The 25,925-nt window shown below is 41.7% G+C and overlaps 1 protein-coding gene across 4 annotated transcripts in view; it reads right to left on the reverse strand.

Moving 5' to 3' along the window:
• Positions 1 to 8,525, reverse strand: part of Cldn18 (claudin 18) — a 28,580-nt gene extending 20,055 nt beyond the window's left edge. The window contains exon 1 of one of the 4 annotated variants that reach the window (XM_034484329.3): positions 8,218 to 8,520. In XM_034484329.3, coding sequence (XP_034340220.1) covers positions 8,218 to 8,437 — 220 coding nt within the window. In that variant the 5' untranslated portion in view covers positions 8,438 to 8,520. Of the gene's footprint in view, positions 1 to 104; positions 479 to 8,217 lie in introns of those variants that run through there. The other 3 variants (XM_034484328.2, XM_034484331.2, XM_034484330.2) reach the window with 3 other exon arrangements.
• Positions 8,526 to 25,925: the final 17,400 nt, after the last annotated feature.

Raw genomic sequence — 25,925 nt, forward strand, 5'->3', positions numbered from 1 at the left:
CAGGGCTGCCACGGGCACACCCGAGGCTGGATTGCTCAGTCCTGGGACTTCCTGAGGATGCATAGGCCCTCAGCTTTTCCCGTCCCCTCGATCCCCTCGCCTACCTGGAAGGCCCAGGATGGTGAAGTATGGCCGGCACTCGGTGAACCCCGAGCTCTGTTGCACGCAACTCCTCCAGAGCCCTTCATATTGGAATACGGAGGTGACTGGGTTGTCATACAGGTCCTGAGTGCTCCACATGTCCATCCCAGTGGCCGCTATGCAGCCGGCCAGACCCAAGAGGGACAGGAGGAGCCCCACCACCTGGCACGTGGTGGTGGCCATGGCTTCAGCTGCTGGTCTCAGGCTTCTAGGAGCAAGCCACCACCCTCTTGCTGGGAAGGTGCACGGCCTCGCTGGGGAGCGCTCTTAATCAGAAGCTCCCTTCAGCTCAGTGTTTGCTCATTCTGTTTTCCTTAGATAGTTCGGTTTCGCTCCTGTTTCAAGGGCATGGTTTTCATTTGTTGGGGAAGCAGCTCCAAGAGGCACTTGTCTGGTTGAGCTTTGCAGCCCGGGTGGTTGGAACGTGGAGCAGGCTGAGTGGACGGATGAACTCTCCCCTCCTCCAGGCCCTCCCGGCTCTGCCTCTGCCCAGAATGCACCATCCAGGGGAAATCAAAGTTTGTCCCCTCCCGTGACAGCATACTGAGAGACCACCAAGGCCGACCTTATCTATAACAACACTTCCCCGGGGTGCACCCATTTGCCTCTATCGTAATTTTTTAGACTGTAATACATTTTCCTTGCACTTCTATGTCATTTTTCTGTTCTGATCCCAAAGGGGCAGGGCAGCTGCTATTATTTCATTTGTAAAGAGAAGAATGAGGTAGAAAAAGAATTTATCCAGCTGTCTTGAACCACAAGTACTGTAAGAGGCAACAACGGTGGTTCCTACCCTTCACTTCCAGACTAGCGTTCCTTCTCTATCTTCACACCGAGAGGCAGGAACAAGCAAAGTTGAGAACAGGAAGCCAGGTTGTAGAGATGTACCCTTGATCTGCAGGTATTAGGATGCCCGAAGAGCTGTCCCTCATAAAATGGAACTATACAAATAACACACACACACACACACACACACACACACACACGTTGTCGTGAAGGTGAAAAGAAGGCTCAGGGCTGGCTGGAGTCCCTGACCTGGCCACTGAGAGGCACAGAAGCTGCCCCCCAGCTCTGTGTTTGGTGATTTGGCCTTTGTGGGTCAGTTTCTTTATTTGTAGAGAACTAAAGAGAACATTCCAGAGCCATTTCTGATCTCACTAGCTTCCAGGTATTGTAGAAAAGTCTTCACCACAGTAGGCGAATGTATTGGAAGCTATATGATCAAGTAGACAGAACCCTGACTGAAGAGGTCAGCTGGGTTTTTGCTTCACAGCTACATTTTGTTGGAGAAGTTATCAACCTTTTGCCTCAGGAGGGTCCTGAATGTTTGACTTCTGAATTCAGAGACATTTTAATTAGAACTTCTTGAGGTCTTGAAACACACACACACACACACACACACACACACACACACACACACACTCACAAAATCACACTGCCCCCCACCCCATGGCAAATTCTCCAGGAAGCCAGCCTATATTTCAATGTTATCTTGGATGCACCCTGCCCCTACTCCCAAGGCTTTATCCCTATAAATATAAAAAAAAATAGTTAATATGGATGGTCTTTCTGGGCAAGCCTTTCCTTGACTGCACACTACTTTCTGTGGTTGGTGTTTGTAGAGAATGAAGCATGAATCAGAACAATCCAAATGAGGGGATAAGCCAGTTGTGACAAATGAGAAGCCCCGAGTGCTGCTGAGCTGAGCCACAAGGCCAAGTCAACTGTCAATGCTATTGGCTCTGCTGGGGGACTGAGATTGATCAATTAGGTTGAATAATGTTGGTGGGATGTATTCCAGATTAATTCTTGACATTGCTGCTGGGGGCATTGGCAACCTTGGTTCTATCAGAGGCCATATCAGTCACTCCCACAGAGCTCTGTGCGTTTGGTTCTCAGCTGCCTGGTTTATCACTTATTCTTCCTGAACACTGGTTGCGATGCTACCAAAATAGGTTGAAAACATAAAAAAGTTGATTTATTTCTTCTTATTTGTAGCAGTTTCTCTATGCTGTTTTACACTGATTTTTAAAGTTGGGGATTGAATCTTATTTAGGTAATATGCTTTCTTGGTTGAAATGTGGCAATGAATTTTGTTGTTTTCTTTTCTTTTTTAAAGAAAAATTAAATTTAAGTGATAAACTAAAGCTAAATCTGCTTACACAGGGTCTGAATGAAAAGAGAGAAATTATAAATCTACACACTTTAGAGGATATGTTTCAAACACTCTGAAGGTGAAAATTTTACTTTCTGGGGGCGGTTTCTGTGCTCTGAGGGAGTGATTACTGCTTTAGCTGTCTGCCAGAGAGTGACTGGTGGTCCACGGAGGAGAATCTGAGTTCGTTTCTGACAACAGGTGTTGTTAAAACGGACCACGTATCCCTGTCTGAGTTCAATCCCTGGGTCTGATACTATTTACAGTAATTGCGTTGGTACAACTTTGTTTAATAACCTATAGAATGCAGCCAGATGTTTTGCTGACATCCTTGGGGAAATCATCTGGTGTCCGGCTTAAACCCAGCTCCTTGCCACTTCAGCCAGTGCCTTTCCAGGCGCTGATGTCATTTTGCCTACACTGGAGAAATGATTCTCCCAGTTCTCTTAACTGTTTCAGCCTTAACAGCAACTGAGTAATTTGGCAAGAAAGGTGATCCAAAGAGCAGTGAAACCATTATAGCTAGGTATTAATTCAACTAGCTTGGAAAATAACAGACACATTTATTAGTTTCAAAAAGCCACTACATTGAATATTGAACTTCTGATTCTAAAAGTGTTTGGTGTTTGTAATAGAGGGTTTGGAGTCATTTAAACACACCACTCACATTTTAAAACTCCAGACAAGCTATTTGATGTCAACAACGAGTTCTCTGGATGAATAACTTTGGTAAAGAGACTATAATTTACATGGTCAAGAGATGATATGTTTGATAATTTGCTATTCCTACTTAGTTGTGCTTTGTCTTCAAAGCTCTGGCAAGGATACTTTGTATAATTTACTAGTCTTTTACGTGGACTTACTGCTATTCACATGAAGATTTTCTGTTCTCTGTACCTAGACTTTATCTTCCTCTAATTTTCTTTTATATAAAAGCAATGCAATGATAAACATGTATATATAACTTTGCCCCAGCATTTCTGGTCACTCTTTTAAGATCGACTCTTAGGAGAACTAAATTGCCAAAGAGTGTGAAGTAGTAAAACAATATCTCCTTTATGTAGAATGACATTTCCCCATATATTTTGTTCCCTACATTGGTGTTTAAAAAGATTGTTCTAGGAGCTGAAGAGATGGTTCTGTGGTTAAGAAGCCAGTCTGCTCTTCCAGAGGGTCAGGGTTCAATTCCCAGAACCCACATGATGCTTCACAATTGTCTTTAACTCCAGTTTCAGGGCATCTGATGCCTTTTTCTTGCCTCAGAGGCCATACATGCAGGCAAAAACACATATATAAAATGAAAACAAAAGGGAAAATAGTTCTATCCCTTCACCTACATTGTGAAATTAGTAAATTATATATGATCATTTGTTTTAGTTTGTGTCTCCTTGGCCCCAGAGTTTGAGCACATAAAAGTTTATTTTATTAGTGTGGGTTTGGAGTGCGTGTGCGTGTGTGTGCATGTGTGTGTGTGTGTTTGTGTGTGTGTATGCGCACGCATGCTCGTGTGTACATACGTACATACATGGTACATTTCTGATGGTCAGAGGACAGTTTCTAAGAGTGTTAGTTCTCTCCTTCAGCATGAGACCCAGGGATTGAACTCAGATCAACTATATTTGCACACTAAACACTTCTACTGCCTGAGCCCTTACCACTGGCCCTAAGCCCTTGAAGGTTGTTTCCCCCCGCCCCCTTTGGGCTTGAGTGAGATGGAGCACACTTTCTGGGTGGGCTTTGAATTCAAGGCCACTATGGTTTATAAATTGAGTCCTAGTCCAGCCAGGGCCACACAGACAGACCCTGTCTCAAGAAACTCGTAACAACAACACCATCCTTATGAAGCAGTTCTTTTCTTTCTTGAATTGGCAATCTGCATGGTTCATTCGTTTATTCACTAACACTTTAACATCTCTTACCATCAGTTTATGTGAACTATCTATTAATTGCAGTAATGCACTCTACTGCAGTAAATTCAACAAACATGTTTTTCATTGGTTATTGGTTTTTTTTACCTTCATTTCCAGTTTTGGAAAGAAAATACACTGTATTCTATTTTATGTGTCTTTCAGTATCTGGCACATATAATGTGTTCAATTAAGTGTTTGTTGAATGATGTAGCCAAATGAATTGATTTTTTCCTTCATGTTTTCCTTTGTTATTTTTATTCTTAAAGTAATATTTTCCTCCCAGGAGGCAAAACCATTATACATTATTTTATAATTAAAATATTTGAAGAGTAGTTACTGTATTTTTGCATTTAATTAATATTGAATTAATTTTGATATGCAGTGGTTGATAATTTTATTTTCTTTCCATAAACTCCACTCAGTAATTTCTGCAGCATTTTTTGTAATTTCAGTAATTTTTTTGTAAATTTGTAAATTTGTAAATTCAGTAATTTTTGCAGCATTTTCCCCTGTGTTTTGTAAAACTCCCTGCACCTTCCATTAAACCGTCATTTGTGTCTTTTAGGTTTTGTTCCATTAATCTGTTTGTTTATCCTTGTGGCAAAACTCAACTCTAATTATGGAAGCATTAAAATTGGGTTAAATATTTGGTATAGAATAATGAAGACCATCACCTCATTACTCTTAAACAAAAACAGGTAACATTTCTCACTCACATCTTATTGATAAGTACTCGGTCAAATTCTCGGAGGGAAACCCTTGTGCCTTTGATTAGCCTGTGATGCCGAGGGGCCCAAGCTTTTCGGAAAGCAGCTGGGGAAGGGGGGGAACCCTGTCCTGCATTCATACTGCAGGGCCACTTGGCAAATTCTTTAACCTCTTTGTGCCCCTGTCTCCTCAGTCTGCTCCACAGAGGAAACAGGAGTTCTTATTACTTCGTAAGATTGTTGAAAATGTTTAAGTATAGGCTATTTAAATCAATGAATATATAATACTGTAAAGTATATACCAATATATACTGATTTCTTAAAATAATGCCCAGCACACAGCAAGGACCGAGACACCCACTATTGTTACTTACTATATTAGTTGAAGACAAATAAATGTTTTAATAACATTCTCACCCGGAATCTGAAGAACTTAAGAAATGTCACTTTGGCAAGACATTTTTACTTTTTTCACTCGACTCCTGTCAACTGTTTATAAGTGTTACTCCTCAAGTATTGTGGCCTATGGCTGCACTGTGTGGCTCCCTCCTCCCCTAACCCTCCTCCCCTAACCCTTTTCCCCTGACCCTCCTCCCCTAACCCTCTTCCCTTGACCCTCTTCCCCTGACTCTTATCACACAGAGCCTGCTTTTTTTCATTCTCTCACACCTCACTGTCTCTTCTCAGATAAGAGTCTCCCTGCCTGGAAAACTCTTTCTTTGCCTCCCTCCTTCCCTTCTTTCCTTTCTGAAATGAATTGCCTTTAATATATCCTCATGAAGTAGTTCACTAAAGGCATGATTACACAAATCTAATACACATGACCCAAACTTTTAAAAAAATGATGACATACAAATAGTGAAAAGACTATTGAAATAGTTGTACATTGAACATTTCAAATTATTTTTTCATTAATTAAATCTACTCTTTGACACTTTCATATATTTGAGGCAGGCAGATCTCTATACTTTGAGGCTAGCCTTGTCTACATTGGAGTTTCGGGCCAGCCAAGACTACATAGTAAGATCCTGTCTCAAAAAACCCACCCCTCTCTCTCAAAATGTGTATTCTGATTATTTTCACTGTCTCCATCCCTGTCACCACTTCCTACAAATCCCTTTGCCACATTGATGTCTTTGTTCTGTCTTGTGGTCTTTAAGTGGAGTAATGCATCCATGTAGCTTTCCTCTGTGGTCTGTATCTGATATTCTGTATGTGTCATCTACAATACACTGTGGTCCTTACCAGAGATGAGCCCTTACCCCTGAGAACATTTGAAAACGTCAGGAGACAGTTTTGCTAGTGACAAAGAGAACTAGGAGGCAACACTCTTTCCTCCCAATGAGCAAAATATCCCCAAACTCACAGGAGGACCCTCAAGAAAAATGCACACCCTAAAGTGTAGAGAAGCCACGTATGATAATGGTCTGTTTACTGATTGTCTCTAGCTTTTCAAATCCTGTGACAATTATGTTATCCACACTCAGAAAGCTTGAAATATGTTGGTGCCCAGCAAATGTTCATTGAATGAATAAATATTTTTTCTAATGCCACCATTTCTATTTGTTTAGTTCCCTGTGATTTCTGTGTGAGGGAACCAAAGGGTTTGCTCTTCCTTCCGTGTGTCCCCCAAGACAGCATCTTATCTACATCCAGTCATTTTCGAACAGGTTGACCTCTGTCTGTGAGCCTAGTGAAATGCCTCTTTTTCTAGGAAGGTGACGGGCAGTCCTATGCCTGGAGTTCTTTTAGAGCAGTGGTTCCCAACCTGTGAGTCACAACCCCTTGGGACCAAATGACCTTTTCACAGGGGTCACCTAAGACTATCAGAAAACACAGATATTTACCTTTTGATTTATAACAGTAGCAAAATTACAGTTATGAAGTGACAGTGAAAGCAATTTTACAGTTCGGGGTCACCACAGCATGAGGTGTATTAAACTGTATTAAAGGGTTGCAGCATTAGGAAGGTTGAGAACCGCTGCTCTGGAGGGCTGGGTTGGGTTCAAGTGTTTCTTGCTGAGCCTGACACTATGTTTGCGTCCCCAGTGGAAACTTTAAAACATTGGTGCTTTAGTTTCAGGGACAATGAAAAAGACACTCAAACAGTAATGCCCTAGGCTCTCTGGCTAGCCATAGATAGTTTTTGTTTCCACTGCTCCCAATATTTCTACAGGGGTCAGCGAACTGATGTCCTTGTTTGCCAAAGAGCATTTTGGCTGGAAGGACTTCGCTCACCCCGAGGCACCAGGGCCTACGCTCGAAGGCTGTACCTGGCCGTCAGTCTGTCTGTGCTGACCACATTCATTTCACAACCTGCTTTTTCTGCACAGACCCGACTGCAGCCATTACCAACAGAAATAGAGAGTGCAGAGTAAAGAACTTTGTTTATCTAATTCCAGGAGTAACTGTGTTGGAGCTAGATCTCAGGAATGCCGTGGCAGTCTTCCCTCAGGTGAGCAAGCCCACTACAAGGAAGTGCCAGGTTCCAGACATCTTACGGCTGCAGACATTTTGTAAAACAAACCCATTCAAATAGAGTCTCCGCATCAACCATTGGGATGGTGGTTCTATACAGAGGGTGGGTCTATGAAGGGGTAAAGCTCCATATAATTGCCGTCTTCTCTTGCTGGAAATAGAGAGGGAAAGCCCACAACAGCTTTCCCTCAGGGCAGGACTCATTTGCCAGGCAGACATTCCTGCACTAGGAGAGTCTAGAGTCTTGTTCCTTGAGACCAATACTTTCTGGAGGCCAGACACCTGGAAGTCAGAGCATCTCGGCTCCCAAGCACTGGTCCACCCAGTGCACCTCTGAAAACTATGCCTCTTTCCTTCAGGCCTTTTTAAATGGCCTGTTTCTATTCTTGCTGCTGGCTTCAGAATTTCTGGAAGTGGGGGCCAGGCAGAGAAAGCCTGGATGTAGAATTTGTTCAGTAGGTATGTGGTCTCTGACTCAGCAAGGGGGCTCTTGGCTCTATAAGGAGAAAGTGGTGAGAGTCTGGGTCTCCTCAGTTCTGTTCTTGAGGGTGGTTGAGACTATGCCATTGCTCATGTAAGAGCCATTAGAAAAATGTGTCCTTGGGAGAACTAGATACCATAGACTAAAGGAACAGAAGTGTCAACAGCTCCTGAAAGTTCCTCTCCCTATACGTCTATCCCAACCATTGTGGTAGTGGTTGCTGCTTCTGTCAAAGTGGAATCTTAGTTCCTATTGCTTCTTGGTCCCTCTCCGGGTATCTCAGGCACAGGCTGCTGCCTCTTCTCAACCCCCAGCAACCCTATGAATCAGACACCTGGTCCTTACCTGGCAACCCCAACAGGGTGAAGTAGCCTCGGCACTCGGTGAAGCCAGAGCTCTCTCGGACGCAGGAACGCCATAGCCCTTGGTAGTTGAATACAGCGGTCACTGGGTTGTTGTATAAGTCCTGGGTGCTCCACTGGTCCATACAAGTGGCTGCAATGATGCCCGCAAACCCGATCAGTGAAACCACAAACCCCAGGCCCTGGCAGGCGGTCACCGACATGATGGAGTACAGTGTCCACACAAATGGAGAGGACAAGAGACAGGCAGGTTCTGAGAGCACCGGGTATAGGGATGGCGTTTTCTCTGAGAGGCTGGTGCACACGTCACGAATGGACCATGTAATGGAGGGGGCAGGCGGGGAGGGGACTCACCAGTGCCGCCTGGGCTTGCCCTGCTTCTTTATCTACCTAAGCAAGATAATTTCCATAACATGGTACCAAGAGCCATTTGTTTTCCGCCATATGTACACTCTACTCACTGTTTGCCTTTGAAGGGAGTTTCTGTTCTGATTAATCAGGTTCTCCTCGGTAGAGGGTGAGCAACTAGGGGTGGGGGTGGCTGCTTGGAAGGTGTGGCATGTTGCTCACGAGGGGCTTCCAGGGCTGAACCATAAAACCTTGACGATCCAGTGTCTCATCAATGTGGCCCTGCAAGGGAAGACATCAATTTCCTTGGGTACTTCCTAGAACACTGCCACCTTAGTTAAAAATTTTGGTAAGATATGTTGCAATGAAACTGATTCTCATTCTTCACAGTCACTATGTTAAAAAGAACCACAATACTGAAGTAGCGAATTCTGAAACATTGCCTGTAGGGAAAATACACCACTAGGTTCTTGTGAATCTCTGGTCAAATTTTCATCAACAACAGAACCTTATTTTATGTGTACCTCTATTTAGTGATATATAATTTAATACATAGTTTTGATTTATTAGCATTGAATTTATAGTCAATAGTAATGTCATTTATGCCTACAATCTCACATATATATTTTCTCCACAGGAAATGTGGGAACCTACTGATACTTACGAAAAGCAGAAGGAACTTTAGCACTTTCTGTGGTGAACCATTTAAAACAGCAAAATCAACAGAAAGTGCAAAAACATGAGAAAGGACTTACTAAATATACTTCAGAGAGGATGATTATTTACAGTGTGAGAGCAAAACTACAGAAGGCATGAGTTACCCTGCTTTCCCTCAACTGGGAACATGCAACGTGGGAAACCCAAAGTCTTACCTTCTGCACATGCCTACTTAGGTCTGTGGAAGTGCCATGAGTATTGAATTTAGTTAAGATAAATGTTAACAAAATTTGCAAACATGGAATACGTATGTAGTGAAAATCGACTTTAGCAAATGTCTGATGGAATGGACTAGTTAATGTGGCCAAGTCATTTGCGGCCTTGGTGGCATCAGAGCGAATTCTGCGTGAATCAACAGACAGGTCATGATGAGAGACGAGAGCAGAAGTAACTTGCAAGAAGATCGTTGATTTCTGGAAATGGGTAGTCTGGACTTAATGCCCACCTCATTGCTTAACATCCAAATGCAGACAACCAGTTGCAGCTTGCTTTACCTCTGTGAGCCTCAACGCCTCAATTTGCAAAATGAGATAGAAATAGTGTTGGGTTATCTGGATTGTCTTGTAGATTACACATGAGAATAAATGTGCAAAGCCGAGCGTCACACACAGAACAGGACTCAGAAGGCGCTGGCTAACATCAAGATTCCAGAGAGACTGATGGTATTACCAGCAAATGCTTTAGCCATTGGTAATGACTGCCATGCTGTATTTCTTCATGTGAATCACAAATTAAACCGCAGCCTTCTCTCACAAGATGTCTCTATTGACTGAAAGAATAAAGTCTTTGGTTTATATATTACTTCTACGTTTTTTTTTTTTTTTTGTTGGTGTGTGTGTTGGTGAGTTTATGTAGTCTATGTGAACACTGTGTCCTTGAGACAGGGCCTCTCACCGAACTTGGAACTAGGCTGGAGACCAGCAACTCCTGCACTGGTTCCTCCTGTCTCTTTCATGGTGCTGGAGTTACGTGCATACACATAACTCTGATAGTTTCTATGCGAGTGCTGGGATAGGAACTCAAGTCATCATGTGTGCATAGCAGGGCCTCTTGCCTGCAGAGCCCTCTCCACAGCCCCATTTCTAATTTGGCTCTGGGTTCAAGAGTCAACTTTCTTCTATAACTCCACGATCTGTTTTACATCATTAGTCAACATTTCTGTGCCCCAGTTTCTCTATTTCTATTTATTTAGGTTTTTTTTTTTTTTTTTTTTTTTTTTTTTTTTTTTTTTTTTTTTGTAGGACTTTATGTAGCTTAGGCTGGTCTCAGTTCTCTATATAGCAGAGGATGAACTCGAACCCCCTGCTCCTGACATCACCTTGTAAGTGTTGCGATTACATTTGACTTCAGTAGTGGGTAGGGCATTGCATTTAGAGGTGGCTACTAACATGAAGATTCCTAGATATTCTGACAAATCTTAGGGAGGGCAGAAGAATTTTCTAGGGTATGAAATGAAGATCTAAACCAGTCTCTTTTAGGCCTTCTTTAAGGATTGGAGAATTTCCAAGGGAAATCTTGTAGAGCATGTCTTCAGGTCTCAAAGATGGACTGCAGCTTGGTGACTGACTGCCATGGAAACAATTCTTTTCACCTTCCTTCCCTCCCTCTTTCCTTCCTTCTTTCCCCCTCTCTATCCCTCCTTCCCACATTTTCCCTTCTGCCCCCTCTCTCTCTTTTTCTGACCATCTTGCTATGTTGCCCCCTCTTATTGCCAACACACATTTTTCCCTCTTACAGATATGGACCACTTCTGCCTGGTTGAGACTATCTCTTGTCCACAGCATAAAGATACCTTGAAAAATAAGCCAAACATTACTACATTTAGAGGTCTTTAGCATTCAGAGTGGACTCTGATATGTAAATTAAAATGTCCAGGAGTGGGAAGTCCCACTTGCTCTCTCCAGGTGAAGCAACCAACCCAGATCTTCTAAAAAACAAAACAAAACAAAACAAAACAAAAAAAAAACCAAAAAAAACCGAACATGTTCTTGTCATGAGCTCATACTGCCAACTCAGATATGACTCACAGAAACGACCATCAAACTTGAGTTTCAGTCTAACGTGGGTGTTCCAAGTAATTACTCATTTCCACTCGGTTTAGCTTCTGGGAGTCATGAGACAACACTCCTCTGTTTATGTACTGAGGATATAAATGCTCTATTCTGTTCAGTTCAGGATTCAATTTTAAAGCCAGAAAGCGTGAACCACCAGAATACTGCCTAGTGTCCATTAGGGTTTTTGTTACTAATAATTGCTTCATGTATCAGTTGAGTGACTAACAACATATGAGTTTTCAACAAAACATAAGAGTAAAATCAGCTCATAAATTTAAGCAAATTTTTGGGAAAGAATTTGAACACAGAAACATACATACTCTTGGACTCAGCAAGAAGATCTGTAAAATTTCAACTATATCTACAGTTGAAATGCAAACATGGAACACATGAAAATGGACATCAGCCAGGGCTCTGCTTTTTCTGCTGCCAGCATATGCTTACGTGCTGAGACACAGGCCCTTAGAGGACAGGATTTTTATATAGAGCCAGCCTGTGACAAGGATGGCTCCCATCACAGGGACCCCTCACCTCTCTGGTTCTTTCCAGCCTGCCCTTTCTCCAACACGTTCCCTCCACCTGGAGCTCACTGTCCCAGGAACCCAAACCACCTTCTAAGCATGGCGGCTGGCTAGAAAGTCTAGTTTGTAGCCCTTCAAGTTCTCTCTCCACTGTAAGAACAAGTCAAGTAAAGGATTCTGAGTTTACTGATGATTTGGTGGTCCCCAGCTTATACAATTTTATGGATGAATATGTTTTTATGTAGAAGATTTAAGAACCTAAAGAAAATTGCCAACTCATTTTTCCAAGAAACGGCTAGGTCAGTCACCACAGTCATAAGAGAATGCCTTAATACTGAAGATAGAAAACTACAATCTCAGAATAAAAGAATTTCATCCACAGCTAGATCTGTATTAATATTTCACATTATTTTTTTCTCAGATGTGGCAGTGCGATCATAGGTCAAGGTAGTCTAGGGACCAGCGTAGGTGCAGAAGTCTGGAGCTGCTGGGCTTCTGGCTATAGCCAGTGAGATACTTACTGATAAGATTCATTGAGTAGCCATGCCAGAGTATGAGGGCCAAAAATACAACTCGTGAGTGGAAAGTGAGGGTGGGAGTTTTGGTGGCTCTGGGAGGAGGTGTTAGGCTTGGGGTAGGCAAACTTAATGACTCTGGATGACATGGCTGAGGGGCAGAGTGTTATCTGGGGAAAACTAATTCATATCAAGGATAGACGAGCAAAGAAAGAACAGATTGTCCCAGGGACGGTTTCCATGATCTTAGATGGACTCAGGTAGTGTTCTGTGGACAGGGATGTGGACTGTCATAGAGCGACTAATAGGTTTAGGTGATCAATTTGATCTATTCATGGATACATTTGTCTAAAGAGGCAGCTGTTGGGCTATGCAGTCCACTAAGCACCTGAGGTGTGGAAACAAATCCAGTGTAGTCTCTGGTCCCAGAAATGCACAACTATGTACAAATTATAAATATGGATGTGCTTGCTAGTTTTATGTCAACTCAACACAAGCTAGAGTCATTTGGAAAGAGGAAGCTCAAGAGAATACTCCCACCAGATGAACTTTTGGGCAAATCTGTACGATTTTTTTTTTTTTTTATTGATAGTTGACGTGGGAGGGTCCAGCTCACAGTGATCACAGTGAGTGGCACCACAACTGGTCTTGATGGTCATGGATGTTGTAGGAAAGTGGGCTGGGTAAGCCTTGGGGAGCAAGCTAGTAAGCAGCATCCTTCTATGGCCTCTCTTTCAGTTTTGTCCTCCCATTTTTTTTTTTTTTTTTGAAATGAACCCTTCCTTCCCCAGGCTGCACTGTGGGTGTTAGGAAAACAAAGCGGTTGGCAAAATGACTCAGCAGTTAAGAACTCATAATTGCTCTTGTAGAGGATCTGGGCTTGGTTTCCAGAACCTACGTGCAGCTCTCAACTGTCTGTAACTCCAGTTCTGGGTGATCTGGTGCCCTCTCTGGCCTCTGTATGCACCAGATACACACGTGATGTACATATACACATGCAGGCAAATATGCACACACATAAAAAATAGATCTTTAGAAAAAACAGGGCGGGAGGGAAGAAGATGGTAGAAAGGAGGAATCTGGAAGACAATAGGAAATAAGCACTACCTAAGACAAGATAGGGAATAAGCCTGTGTTTAACCACGCTATGCCAGTGTGAGCGCACAGTCACTGGGATTACCGAAAGGTACCAATGGTTTCTGTCTTCAACAAGCTCCCAATCATAACAAGATCAATCTTGTTTTATCTAGGTATAACCTGACATTGCAGAAAATCAAAGATAAAGGGAAATTTTAATAAAAACAGATGAACTTCAAGGGAATGGTAATTAACAATAATTAGACTGTCACCAGCGGGGGACAGAAGACACTGTGTGACAACATCCTGTCAGAGTTAAAGAAAGGTAGCCACAATGTAGAATCTTAAATTTGGGAAGCAAAATCTTGTAGAAATAGGGATAAATAAAAAAAGGTTGTCAAACCAATAAAATAGAATGAATTCTCCAAGAGCAGACTTGTAACAAAGCAAATTCTGAAAAATAAATGTTTAAAGTCAAGAAAAAATGTTTACAAGCTTTCTAAATTAAAAGGGTGGGGGTATAAATAGTACACCTGGGGGGGGGGACCAATGGCTCCAGCGGGATATGTGGCAGACGATGGACTCATTGGGAATCACTGGGACGGGAGCCCCTTGGTCCTGTGGAGGCTCAATGACCCAGGGTAGGGGAATGCTAGGGTGCTGAGGCCAGGAGTGGGTGGGCCAATGGGCGAACACCCTCATAGAGGGAGGGGGAGGGGGAAAGGAATAGGGGCTTGTGGAGGGGAAACTGGGAAGGGGGGATAACACTTGAAATGTAAAGAAATAAAATAACCAATAAAAATTAAAAAAAAGTAGATTAGGGGTTACCTCTCAGTAATTGTTAAAGCCAAATTAAAAAAAAAAAAGGGGGAATAACAAAAAACCCCACCACACATATCAGAAGTAAAAGTAAAAGACAGAATACTTGCTCCATAAAATTAGGACTAAGTTAAATATGTCTGCTTTCATCATTTTCCTGGAGTCTCTAGCCATCGCAATTAGGCAAGCAAAAAAAAAAAAAAAAATGACAGGTGTCCACATTGGAGAAGCAAAACCATCTTTGTTTGCAGGTGAAACACACACACACACACACACACACACACACACACATACACACGTATATATATTCACATATATATTTATATGTGTGTGTATTATATATATGATCCTTACTTTTATACCCTTACATATAAGAAAAGCTTAAAGAATCCATAAAGACCCAAATAATGGGGAAAGGCAAGTTGCAGGGTTCAAGATCAATAAAAAATATTTATATACTTTGCAGTAAAAAATCAGAAAATAACATTTAGAAAACAATCCAAGTGTTTTCTAAATTAAAAGGATTAAAATATTGGGCTGGTGGGTGGGTGGGGGGAATGGTTTAGTGTACAAAGCACTTGCTTTGTAAGTGTGAGAATCTGAGTCCAAATTCCCAGAAGCCGTGGAAAGGTTTGGCATGGCAGTACCCACCTGTAATCCCAGTGCTCTGACAGCAAGATAAAATATCTCTGCAACTTTATGGGCCAACTAGCCTGGTTGTCTATACAGTGACAAACAAAATGAGAGACACTGATCTCAAACAAGGTAAACTGAGGACTCACACCTGAGCTTACCCTCTGACTGCCACATCATCACTTGCATACACACTAACATGCAGACATATACATATAGACATATACGACTTCCATACACATGCACACACACACACACACACACACACACACACACACACACACACACACACGAAAGCATTCACATACAAACACATATGCACACATGCACACAGAACAAAAAAAGAAAAAATACCTTGGAACAAATTTTGTAATGTAAGTACAAAAACTTTTACTTTTAAAAGATTTGCCTTTATTTATGATTTTAATTTTGCATGTGTGAGGCTTGAGTCCTGTGGAAGAGCAGCAGTACTGGCTACACCTAAGCCAGGCCCCCAGGGCCACTTGTACTCGTTAAACTCTTCAAAGTACAAAGCACCATGGAAATAACATTTAAAAGATAGAACTAAGTGGAAACATCTTCCACTGATTTGGAGATTTAATATTGTTAAGAAGGTAACATCTCCCAGTTGGACTCAAGACAATCCACTGAAAGTTTAGTTTCAGCCTTTCCCCTTCTCTGCTTTCTCCTTCTTCCTCCCTCCTCCCTCCCCCCACCCTCTTTTTTTTCTCACTACATGAGACCTGGCTTGCTTGGAACTCCCTATGTAGACCAAGCTGGCCTCAAATGTACAGAGAGAGACCCACCTGACTCTGCCTTTCCAGTGACATCTTCATAGCAATTGACAAGCTTATTCTAAACCCCAAGAAATAGAAAATGTTCCATGAGAAAGAAGAACAGAATTATAGGATTCAGCCTTTCTGAGTTTAAAACATTTTCCAGCTCTACAGTGATTAAGACAGAGTGGCACAGATACAAGAATATTCACGATTCAATAAATGGAACACAGAGTTCAAGAATAAACTCTCATATTCTGGCCAACTGGGTTTTGAAAGAGTTTTCTGAGACAATTCAGTGAAGAAGAAGCATAATTTCTTCAATGAAATGGTGGGGCAGTGGATTATCTGGATTTAAAAGGATAAAGTCATATCCCTGCCTCACACCACACATGAAAGCCAATTCAAAATGGACCAAAGAACTAAGGACAAGAGCTAAATCTACAAACATCTTAGAAGAAAACATTGACACATATGTATCCCGGAGCAGGGGATAGTCGCTTTGGGATGACACCCAAAGTATAATCAACAAATGAAAAGGAAAAAATTAGACTTTAACAAAAAATCTCTCTCTCTCTCTCTCTCTCTCTCTCTCTCTCTCTCTCTCTCTCTCTCTCTCTCTCTGTGTGTGTAAGGATACCATCAAGAAAGTTAAGACAATTGACTGAATATGGTGCTGTGAGAAACCTTAAGTATTTGGAATAACACTTCACTCTGAAGCATGAAAGACTTCCGTATGTTAAACACTCTCAGGGAAAGGTCTTACGCAGTGATCACATTTCTCAAATTGTTTGTGGACATGATCTGAGAAAGAGACTTTGCCCGTTTTGATTAATTGGAATGAAGCAAAATTTGAAGTATAAAATCTATACTTATCTTTAGCTATCATAGGGAACAGATTAATTTGGTAATGACAAGCAGAGGAGAGGAGAATGCCTGTGTGAGAAGCGGTTGGGATGATGACCATCTATGTCCCATTTTTTTCTACCAGCGCCCACCGCACGTCTTATCAGAGCAATGGTAGTATCAGGAAGTTCAGGGCTGCTTCCTGCTCTCAGGAATCAGCAGCAGAGTCAGGCGAGAGCAAACAAGGTGGGAAGCCTGGTTTCTGTTTGACTAGCTGTGGGCCTGCTTGGCTTCCAGCCATCTCCCAGTATTCAAGACGTGAACTACAGGCTCACTTCGGGGTCCTTTTATCTAGGGGAGCTACAAATTTACACAAGGCATTTTGGAGTCCTGAGAGAAATTAAGACTCCAACCTGATTTTCCCTCACAAAGACGTAACTTTAAATGCCATATTTATTTTTTTTCTTATCAGAAAAGTCATACAAAATACAGAAAAATAAAGTTTTCCAATAAATAAGTATTTTCTAATATCCAAACAAGGATGACCAGGTGGAGCCAGAGGACTTTTGGGGTATGGAACTGATTTATGTCCTATTCTGTGGTGGTAGATACCTGCTGCTAAATATTTGTCTACACTCCAGAAAGCACAACTCTAAGCCTGAATCCTGTGGACTCAGGGTATGATGTGTCAATGTAGGTTCATCAGCTGTGAGAAAAGCACCACTGAGAGGGCCAGGGGCAATGGGGAAGGCCCTGCATTGGATAAGTATGGGATGTGGCATGTATAGGAAATTTCTGTTTCTTCCATTCAGTTTCACCATGAACCTTAGATAAAAATCTAAGAAAAACAAATACCTATAATATAAAACAAATACTGTATTTCAAATTTCTAAATCATAAAAGCACAGAAAACAATTTACAGTTCTCCCTTTAGGAGTTACCAACTCCCAATAATTTGTCTTCCTTTATCTCTCAACTTCTTTCCCCAATATTGTATACATTTTTATATAGCTGGTCTCAGATGACACATGTGGTTTTTAATATGCTTTTTAAAATTTAACTTTATATTTAGTAGAGGTATTGCCTTCCTTAAGAACTCATTGCCAGAGCATGTTTCAACATTTTCCCCTGTGGCATCACCAAGTTTGTTTGCTGCTGTTTCCACTGTTGGATGTTTAGGTTGTTTCCAGAGTTTGCTTCTTACGTGTAGCATGAGTTTTTGAAAAAACTAGAAAGTCTGAACTCTCAAATCTTGAATGGTAGAAGTTGAAAGCTAGTGTTCAAGATGTGAGCCAGGCTTTACTATTTCACACAACATTGTCTGAGGGACTCATAGCCAAGGAAGTCCACCAGAAACCATGAGGAATGCTCCTTGTTGACTCACGCTATCAGGCTCATATACAGTTTGGGACCACCTTTCTAGGGACCAACTCTTCTATATCAGATAACAATCAAAAGAATCTTTTACAGACATGCCCACCGGCCAACCTGATAAAAACAATTGCTCCATTTGACTCTCTTTTCAGGTGATTCTTTTCTGTGTCAGTTGACAGTTAATGCTAACCAGGACAGAAGAACAAGAGAAGAAACAAGGAGGACAGATCCTCAACATCTAGCATTGATATCTAAGGGGAGTGTGGCAGATTTTATGGAAGTTAAAAAATGCAGCTGAAGGGGAACCACTTTGGAGGTTATAGAAAGGGAGGCGAGGGCTTAGGTGGGCAGAGGCTGTCTCTGAGATGTCTTGAGCTGTGTGGGTGGAGGAGTTCCCTGGTTAGTTGTAGGAATCTGGAGGCACAGACTTCTGAGTTCTTAGCACATGGATGACACCTGATGAGAGAGGCAAGATGATGGTTAGAGTAATGAGATGGCATAGGAAGAAAGTACAAAATCAGTTCTATAGGGGATCCAGATCTGGTCTTTGGGATACTATCAACCCTTAGATGGCAGACAGAGTGAGAAGAATCAGCAAGAAAACTGGTGATGTTGGGTACAGAGGTAGAAAAAGCTGTGGATGTAGGGTCACAGAAGGCAAAAGAAGAGTGTGAGAAGGAGGAGGAGGAGGAAGAGTAGGAAGAGTAGGAGAAAGAGAAGAAGAAGAAGAAGAAGAAGACGAAGACGAAGAAGAAGAAGAAGCAGAAGAAGAAGAAGAAGAAGAAGAAGAAGAAGAAGGAGAAGGGAACAGGAGGAAGAGGAAAAGGAGGGAGAGGAGGGGAGGAAGAAGAACAGGAGGAGGAAGAGAAAGAAAAAGGAAAAAAAAGAAGAGGAAAGAAGAAGGAAGAGGAAGAAGAGGAAAGAAGAGGAAGAAGAAGAAAAGAAGAAGGGGAGGAAGAAGAAAAAGAGAAAAAAAGGTGAAACACACTCTTCTGCTAGAGGCCAAGCAAGTGGAGGACTGAGGGTATCTTATGGGTTGATTGACAAGGAAGTTCACTCGTGCCTTTTTCAAGGATGCTTTTAGTACATAAGAAGAATGCTGGAACATAGAGGAAAGAGATGAGAAAGGGGGAAATTACAGTAGAGACTTTTTTTTTTTTTAAATCATAAATTTGCACAAGAAAGGGCAGATGAGAAATAGGATCATGACAAGAACTTATACAATTTGACAAAGAAAGCTAATTTCTCTTCTCAACCACCCTCAATTTGTTCTTGACTTTACTTATCCACTCACTCACAAATTCATACATGATTCAGGTTCTTGAGCAACCGTTATGTTTCAGGATAAGAAGTGAGCGGGTCCAGAGCCTGGGATTTAAGGTTGTCTGCCTTGCCCAAGCGCACTGCGAAGCCCATCTTTCATCTCCTTTGTACCTCCATTTGAGCTTGACAGCTGGTGGCTGTTAAACCCAGTGCTTTTAGAATAGGGAGTTTGCTAGCTTGCAGAGCCTTGTCCAGCAGCGCTGGCAAGGTGGGAGAGCCTGCATTTCAAGTAAGCGCCCAGGTGAAACCTACATTCTGAATAGCAAGGGTGTATAACTGGTGCTGTCGGAGACATAGGAAGGTGGCCAGATAAAAAACACAGGATGGCTAATAAAGCTTAAGTTCCAGACAATAAACACTTTATTACAAGTATACTCCAAAATTTAGAATTGAACATATTTAGACTTAATCATTTATTAGATATACTAAGAAATTTTGTGTTTACTGGAAATTCATATTTAACAGCACCTGGTATTTTTATCTGTTAAGCATGGAAGCCTTACATATGACTAAAACTTCAGCTATGAACTACACCTAAGACTCTAAGTTTTCTAATAGCTGTGTTTTTAAAAGTAAGAAGGAAGAGGAGAATTAAGTAATGTCATTTATTAAACCTACCATTGAAAAAAAAACCTTTCAACATATAATCCCTATAGAAATTCTTTTCCAGTCCTGAGGTTTTGAAATCCAGTGGATATTCTGCATTTCCATTTCAATTAGAATGTTTATTCTTTCCTGCTTTAATATTAAAAAACCCTTGAAAATAAAACAAATAAAATAAAACATCATACATTAAAATTAACGAGACCTAAATTATACAGTTTAATGAATTTCATATAGTTAATATTGACATTGAAAAGGAATCTGTGTAGCTTCATGTTAAATTTATGCATGTAATCACCACCAAAACAAACAAATAAAATTCAAGATAGAATTAGAACTAGAAAAATATTTAGCTTTATAGATATAAGCTTGTGTCTAGTACTTAATTAAGTCCTTTCTTATTTCTTTTTTATTTAGCTTTTTTCTTGGTCTCTTTTTCTCATGTTATATATACTACAGCCACATGTACATTTCTTTACACATATATATTACATATAGATTATACACACACACACACACACACACACGACTGGATTCTGCATATGCTAGAGAACAACACGTGGCTTCTTTCTAGATTGTGTGATGTCATGTTTAAATTTTAAACCCATCTATTTTTCTGCATTTTTTTTTTTAAACTTCAGTTTTCTTTAGGGCCGAATAATCGTCGATAGCTGTTCCTGGCTGCTGGTGGCAGCATTGGACAGCATAGATCCGGTGCAGTGCAGTGGCCGGGTGACTCAGAGCTTGTTTTAAAAGCCCTTAAGGGATTCCAATTCACGTTTGTCTCCAATCTCCCAAAGCTGCCAGGAGGCGCGCATTCCTGTGGTGGCAACCGCCACAAGAGGGAGCCAGCAGTTCGGAGTAAAGCCTGCTACAGCTCAGCTCCGGGTTATAGAAACTCAGAGCTTGGGTTTGTCACACTCCCTAACCAGGGTTTTCCCATCTGGGCCACTCTGGAGGAACTCGGTTGTTTGTTGGCTCTTTCTGTCAGTAGTATCTTGACCACACCCTTTCCCTTCCTATGGCCAGTCCCTTCAGCTCAGTAATAAGGTAGGAAAAAACCGAAGTTTGATCACCATGAGGCTCCTTCTCCCAGCCGCGCCCTGGAAGGGCAGCGGGTGACACAGTAAGAGAGTGAGGTCCCTGAGCCCAGCTACTAAATCTCACTTGAGTTCCCCTTCCCTGCAAAGGCGATGGGGGTAACTGAATGCGTCATGTAGCGAATTCCCAAACCTCACTGCTCCTCTAGGCCTGGAATCGGTTTCAGCTCGGGGTTCTGGAGTAGGGTTTGCAAGTTCTGCGGATGATTCCGAGTGGCAGGCTGTGAGCTGGTTGTTGCATGGGGAATCTTTGCACGGAGAATCAAAGAAGGAAGAAGGCACAGGGGATTTGGCTCTCGGGTCTTGGGTTCAGTGTCTTATTTTCCTGTTTCATTCGTTTCTCTGAGCCTCATTTATGTTGTTGGTAAAGGAGATGGACAGACGCTGGATTCAGGAGGAACACATGCGCTTAAAGCAGCTGGCTGAGGGAGGGCGGGCCTCATGCCTCTGGCCTTTGCCTCAGAGGCAGAAATGACAGTATGATTCTCTTGCTTATAGCACAGGTCTTGCTTTCCACTTTCTCAATCCTCCATTGCTATCTCTTTCCTGCTAGTTGGGGTATCTTGTTCTGTCTCCCTGTTAACCAGAGCTGGCCACATAACCAGGAGCCCTGCCTCCAGTCTTTGAACTTAGATCAATTTTCATCTATGGTGTCATAGTCAAATTCTGGCTTATTTCACTAAGCAAAGCACCATTGTTAGGGGGGTGGTAAACATGACCTCCATCCTGCCCACAAGGATTGAGACAGCTGGTCTTATTCACGGAAGGGTACGGAGCCTTAGGGAGCAAAAAGGTGTATGTGTAGGGTGGAGGGTGGGATTGGGGTGTGTGTGCAAATTTCCTACAAGGGCGAGCAAAGAGGAGAGCAAAGAGGAGAGCTGCCCACTCATTTTCAGTTGCTTCTGGATGAAACTGGTTTTCTATACAGCAAAACGTCAGAAACGAAGACAAAAGACAAGCGTCAAATTTGCCCAGAGATTAGCCCAGTCAGATTTGTAATTTTAGAACATTCTGGTTTCTTTCTTTCTTTCTTTCTTTCTTTCTTTCTTTCTTTCTTTCTTTCTTTCTTTCTTTCTTTCTTTCTTTCTTTCTTTGTGTGTGCAATGCTGCAGTTGTGGAGGTTTCTGGACAACTTGCATGGGGCCAGTCTTTCTTTCCACTGCATGGGTCCTAGGGATTGAATCCAGATCTTATGACAAGTGCCTTTACTAGCTGAGTCATCTTGTCTGTTTTTTTTAAAAATGATTTATTTATTTATTGTATGTATATGAGTAAACCACTGCTCTCTTCAGACACACCAGAAGAGGGCATTAAGCCCCATTACAGATGGTTGTGAGCCACCATGTGGTTGCTGGGAATTGAACTCAGGACCTCTGGAAGAGCAGTCAGTGCTCTTAACCACTGAGACATCTCTCCAGCCCTGTCTTTTTTAAATTGAGGTCATAACCGTAGCATAAAGAGATCGAAGGGCTGTCTAGTAAGTCTGAGAGAATTAGGAAATCACGAGGCTGCTGTGTTCACTTTTAGTTGGTGAAGAAATTAACACCCTATGCCCAGATGCTAAGATGACAACAAAGACAAAAATTAAAATTGCATATGTGTGTGTGTGTGTGTGTACCTGTTTCTTTGGGTGTACGTGGAAGCCAGAGGTCAATGCTGGTGTCTCTGTCTTACTTTTGGAAATATTGTCTCTTACTGACCTTGGAGCTCATAGATTTGGCTGGTCCAGCAATCCTCAGGGATTCTTCTGCCTCTGACCACCCATTGCTGGGATTGCAGGCACATAGCCAGACTCAGCCTTACACACGATGTTGATGGTCTAGTTTTTTATACACTGAGCCATCTTCCCAGTTCCTGACTCTATTTTTAGCATGTCAACTACAGCATTTCTTCAAAGTGTTGGCCATACACCCCATACCTTTTCTTTTCTTTTTCTTTTTCTTTTTCTTTTTTTTTTTGACTTAGTAAGTCATGGTATAGTTTTAAGATTTTATTACATAAAGATCAACCTCAAACTTACAAGAAGCTTAATATTATCTCAACATTTGAGTGTATTTTTATTTAATCAATGCTGTCTTAGTGTATGGACGTCTCCAATATTTCTTATTGTAAATGATAATGATACCAGTATCTTAGAATATTAATTATTTCTGGATTGTTTTGTTATTTTCTTAGGATAAACCCTGTGAGGCAGAATATCTGATATGGGCATAAAACAGGTTCAGATTTAAAAGGATCATTTTTCATTCACTTCAAAGCTAAAACTTTTCAATATTTTTATCATTTCAGGAACAAGCACGTGAGGTCATGCCCCTCCTCCCCAACTTGAAGCTTTTGGTTTGCTTGCTGATGAACATGGCTGCCTGCCTGAGTAGCCATTTTCATTTTTCTCTTTTGATTTTGGTATTCATGTTGCTGAGTAAAGTTTTAATCAGAATAATAAATCCACTACAAGGTTGAATTTAATATCTTCTAAAAGTAAAATTATCAAAAGGGTTGGCAGAAGTAGTTACTCCCAAATTATACATAAAATGAATTTTATGATTACTATGTTAGATTTTTCAGATTTAAAAATAGTATATTTCTTTGTATTAGTGCTTTAATAATATCATAAATAAGTTTTGACCATATTTATGCTCTCCCCCAACTGCTCCACATTCATCTCTCTCTGTGGGGAGCTGACAGAAGGCAGCTATCATCCTTGCAGCCATCTTGAGCCATATACCCTGACAAGAGACTTGTTTACAACAGCTTACAACAGCTGAGCACACTCTGATAACATCTTGTTTTAGATACCCAGGATCTTCCCTTGGGTGTGTGAGACTTAAAGGTGTGAGACTTAAAGGTGTGATTTAGAGACAAGACTGGAGCAGCTTGTGGCAGAGCGGGTTCCAACATTTGGCAGAGTGGTCTGTGACATCCCTCTTTCCTCCCTGACCTTGTACCCTCTTTTCTTCTCTCACTCATGAATTTGTCTTGCCCATGCATTCATGGACGTGTGGTCTTTCATTAAGTGTGATGGACCTGCCAGTGGTAATGTTTTTAGAGAAAACTGACTCTCCTTCCCAGTGGCTATCAATTGCCTGCTATGATTGATTAGGTCTGGCTTGGCTTGCATGGGTCTTGTGCATGCAATCATAACTGCTAAAACATAGTTTTAAATCAACTCCTAATAACTTACTGTTACACCCATAGATTAGTGCATCAGTCAATCCTCCTCGGAGACGGCTCTGTTGTCATAGGATTAACACAGAGACTCACAACTGGCCAAGAGAATAAGAGATTGTGGAATGCCTGGACCTAAAGGGATCATCTGTATTTCATCCCCATCTTCTAGGGCTTGGGAATCATCATCAAAAAGGAGGCAGAAAGAGTATAAGAGCCAGAGATGGTGAACAAAATCAAGAAAGATTAAAGCAGTTAGAGTCTGTATTCCCCTGATGGTTAAGGATGGTAAGCAGTTTTTGAAAAGTGTTTCCTGGCCATTTGTGCTTCTTAGCTTTTGAGAATTCTAGTTACATAAGTGTGTGTGTGCGTGTGCGTGTGCGTGTGCGTGTGCGCGTGCGTGTGTGTGTGTGTATTTTTTCTGAGTTTCTTGCATGTCCTAGTTATGAACACTCTATCAGAAATCTATCTGGCAATTATTTTCTCCCATTCTGTGGACTACCTCTTCACTCAGTTACTAATTTCCATTGCTGTACAGAAACATTTTAGTTCTACTGAGATGCCTTTGTTGATTGTTGGTTTTATTTTTTGTGTTCTACCTTTTTCCTCTGGCAGTTTCTGGATCTCAATTCTTATTTTGAGATCTTTGACACATTTGGAATTGCCTTTGTGTGTGTGTGTGTATGTGTGTGTGTATGAGTGTGTGTGTGTGAGTGTGTGTGTGTGTGTGTGTGTGTGTGTGTGTGTGTCCACAGTGAGAGATAGGGATCTAGTTTCTACATGTTGCTATCCAGGTTTCCCAGCACCATTTACTGAAGGTGGTTACTTTTTCTAGTGTGTATCTTTAGATTTTTGTTAAATCAGTATTTATAATTTCACAGATTTATATCCGGGTCCTTTATTTCATTCCACTGATCTATGTGTTTGCTTTTGTTCCATGTGGTTATTACTATGGCTCTGTAGTATAACTTGAAATCAGGAATAGCAATACCTCTCATGGTATTTATTTTGTCCAAGACTGATTTGGCTCTCCTTGATCTTTCATTTTCTTTGTAAATTTTGAGTTTTTTTTTTTTTCTCTGAAGAATGTCCTTGGACTCTTGATTGGGATTGGCTGAGGCTGCAGATTGATCCTGGAAGGGTGTTCATTTTCACAACATTGATTTTCCCAGTCCATGGGAGGGAGTGGTCTTTTCCATCTTCTCCTGTCATCCTTGATTTCTTACCTCAGTGGCTTAAAGTTTTCACTGCAGAGGCCTTTCATTTCCTTGGTTATAGTTATTCACAGAGTTCTCCTCTTCTTCTTCTTCTTCTTCTTCTTCTTCTTCTTCTTCTTCTTCTTCTTCTTCTTCTTCCTCTTTTTCTTCCTCTTCCTCCTCCTCCTCTTCTTCTCCTTCTTCTCTTTCTCCTTCTCCTTCTTCCTCTTCTCCTCCTCTTCTTCTTCTCCTTCCTTCTCCTTCTTTCTTCTTCTTCCTCTTCTCTTCTTCCTTTTCCTCTTCCTCTCCTTCTCCTTCTTCCTTCCTTCTTCTTCCTTCCTTCTCCTCTTCCTCCCCCTCCCCCTCCCCCTCCCCCTCCCCCTCCCCCTCCCCTCCCCCTCCCCCTCCCCCTCCCCCTCCCCCTCCCCCTCCCCCTCCCCCTCCCCCTCCCCCTCCCCCTCCCCCTCCCCCTCCCCCTCCTCTTTCTTCTTTTCGGATTTCTATTTCAGTGTGTCTGTCTTGGTGTTTGGAAAAACTATGGTTTTCTGTATTAATTTTGTATTTTGGCACTTTGTCAAAAATATTTATCAGCTTTAATAGTTGTTTTTGGTGGAGTCCATAAGG

The sequence above is a fragment of the Arvicanthis niloticus genome, chromosome 21 (assembly GCF_011762505.2).
Source record: "Arvicanthis niloticus isolate mArvNil1 chromosome 21, mArvNil1.pat.X, whole genome shotgun sequence".
In the NCBI taxonomy this organism is placed as follows: domain Eukaryota; kingdom Metazoa; phylum Chordata; class Mammalia; order Rodentia; family Muridae; genus Arvicanthis; species Arvicanthis niloticus.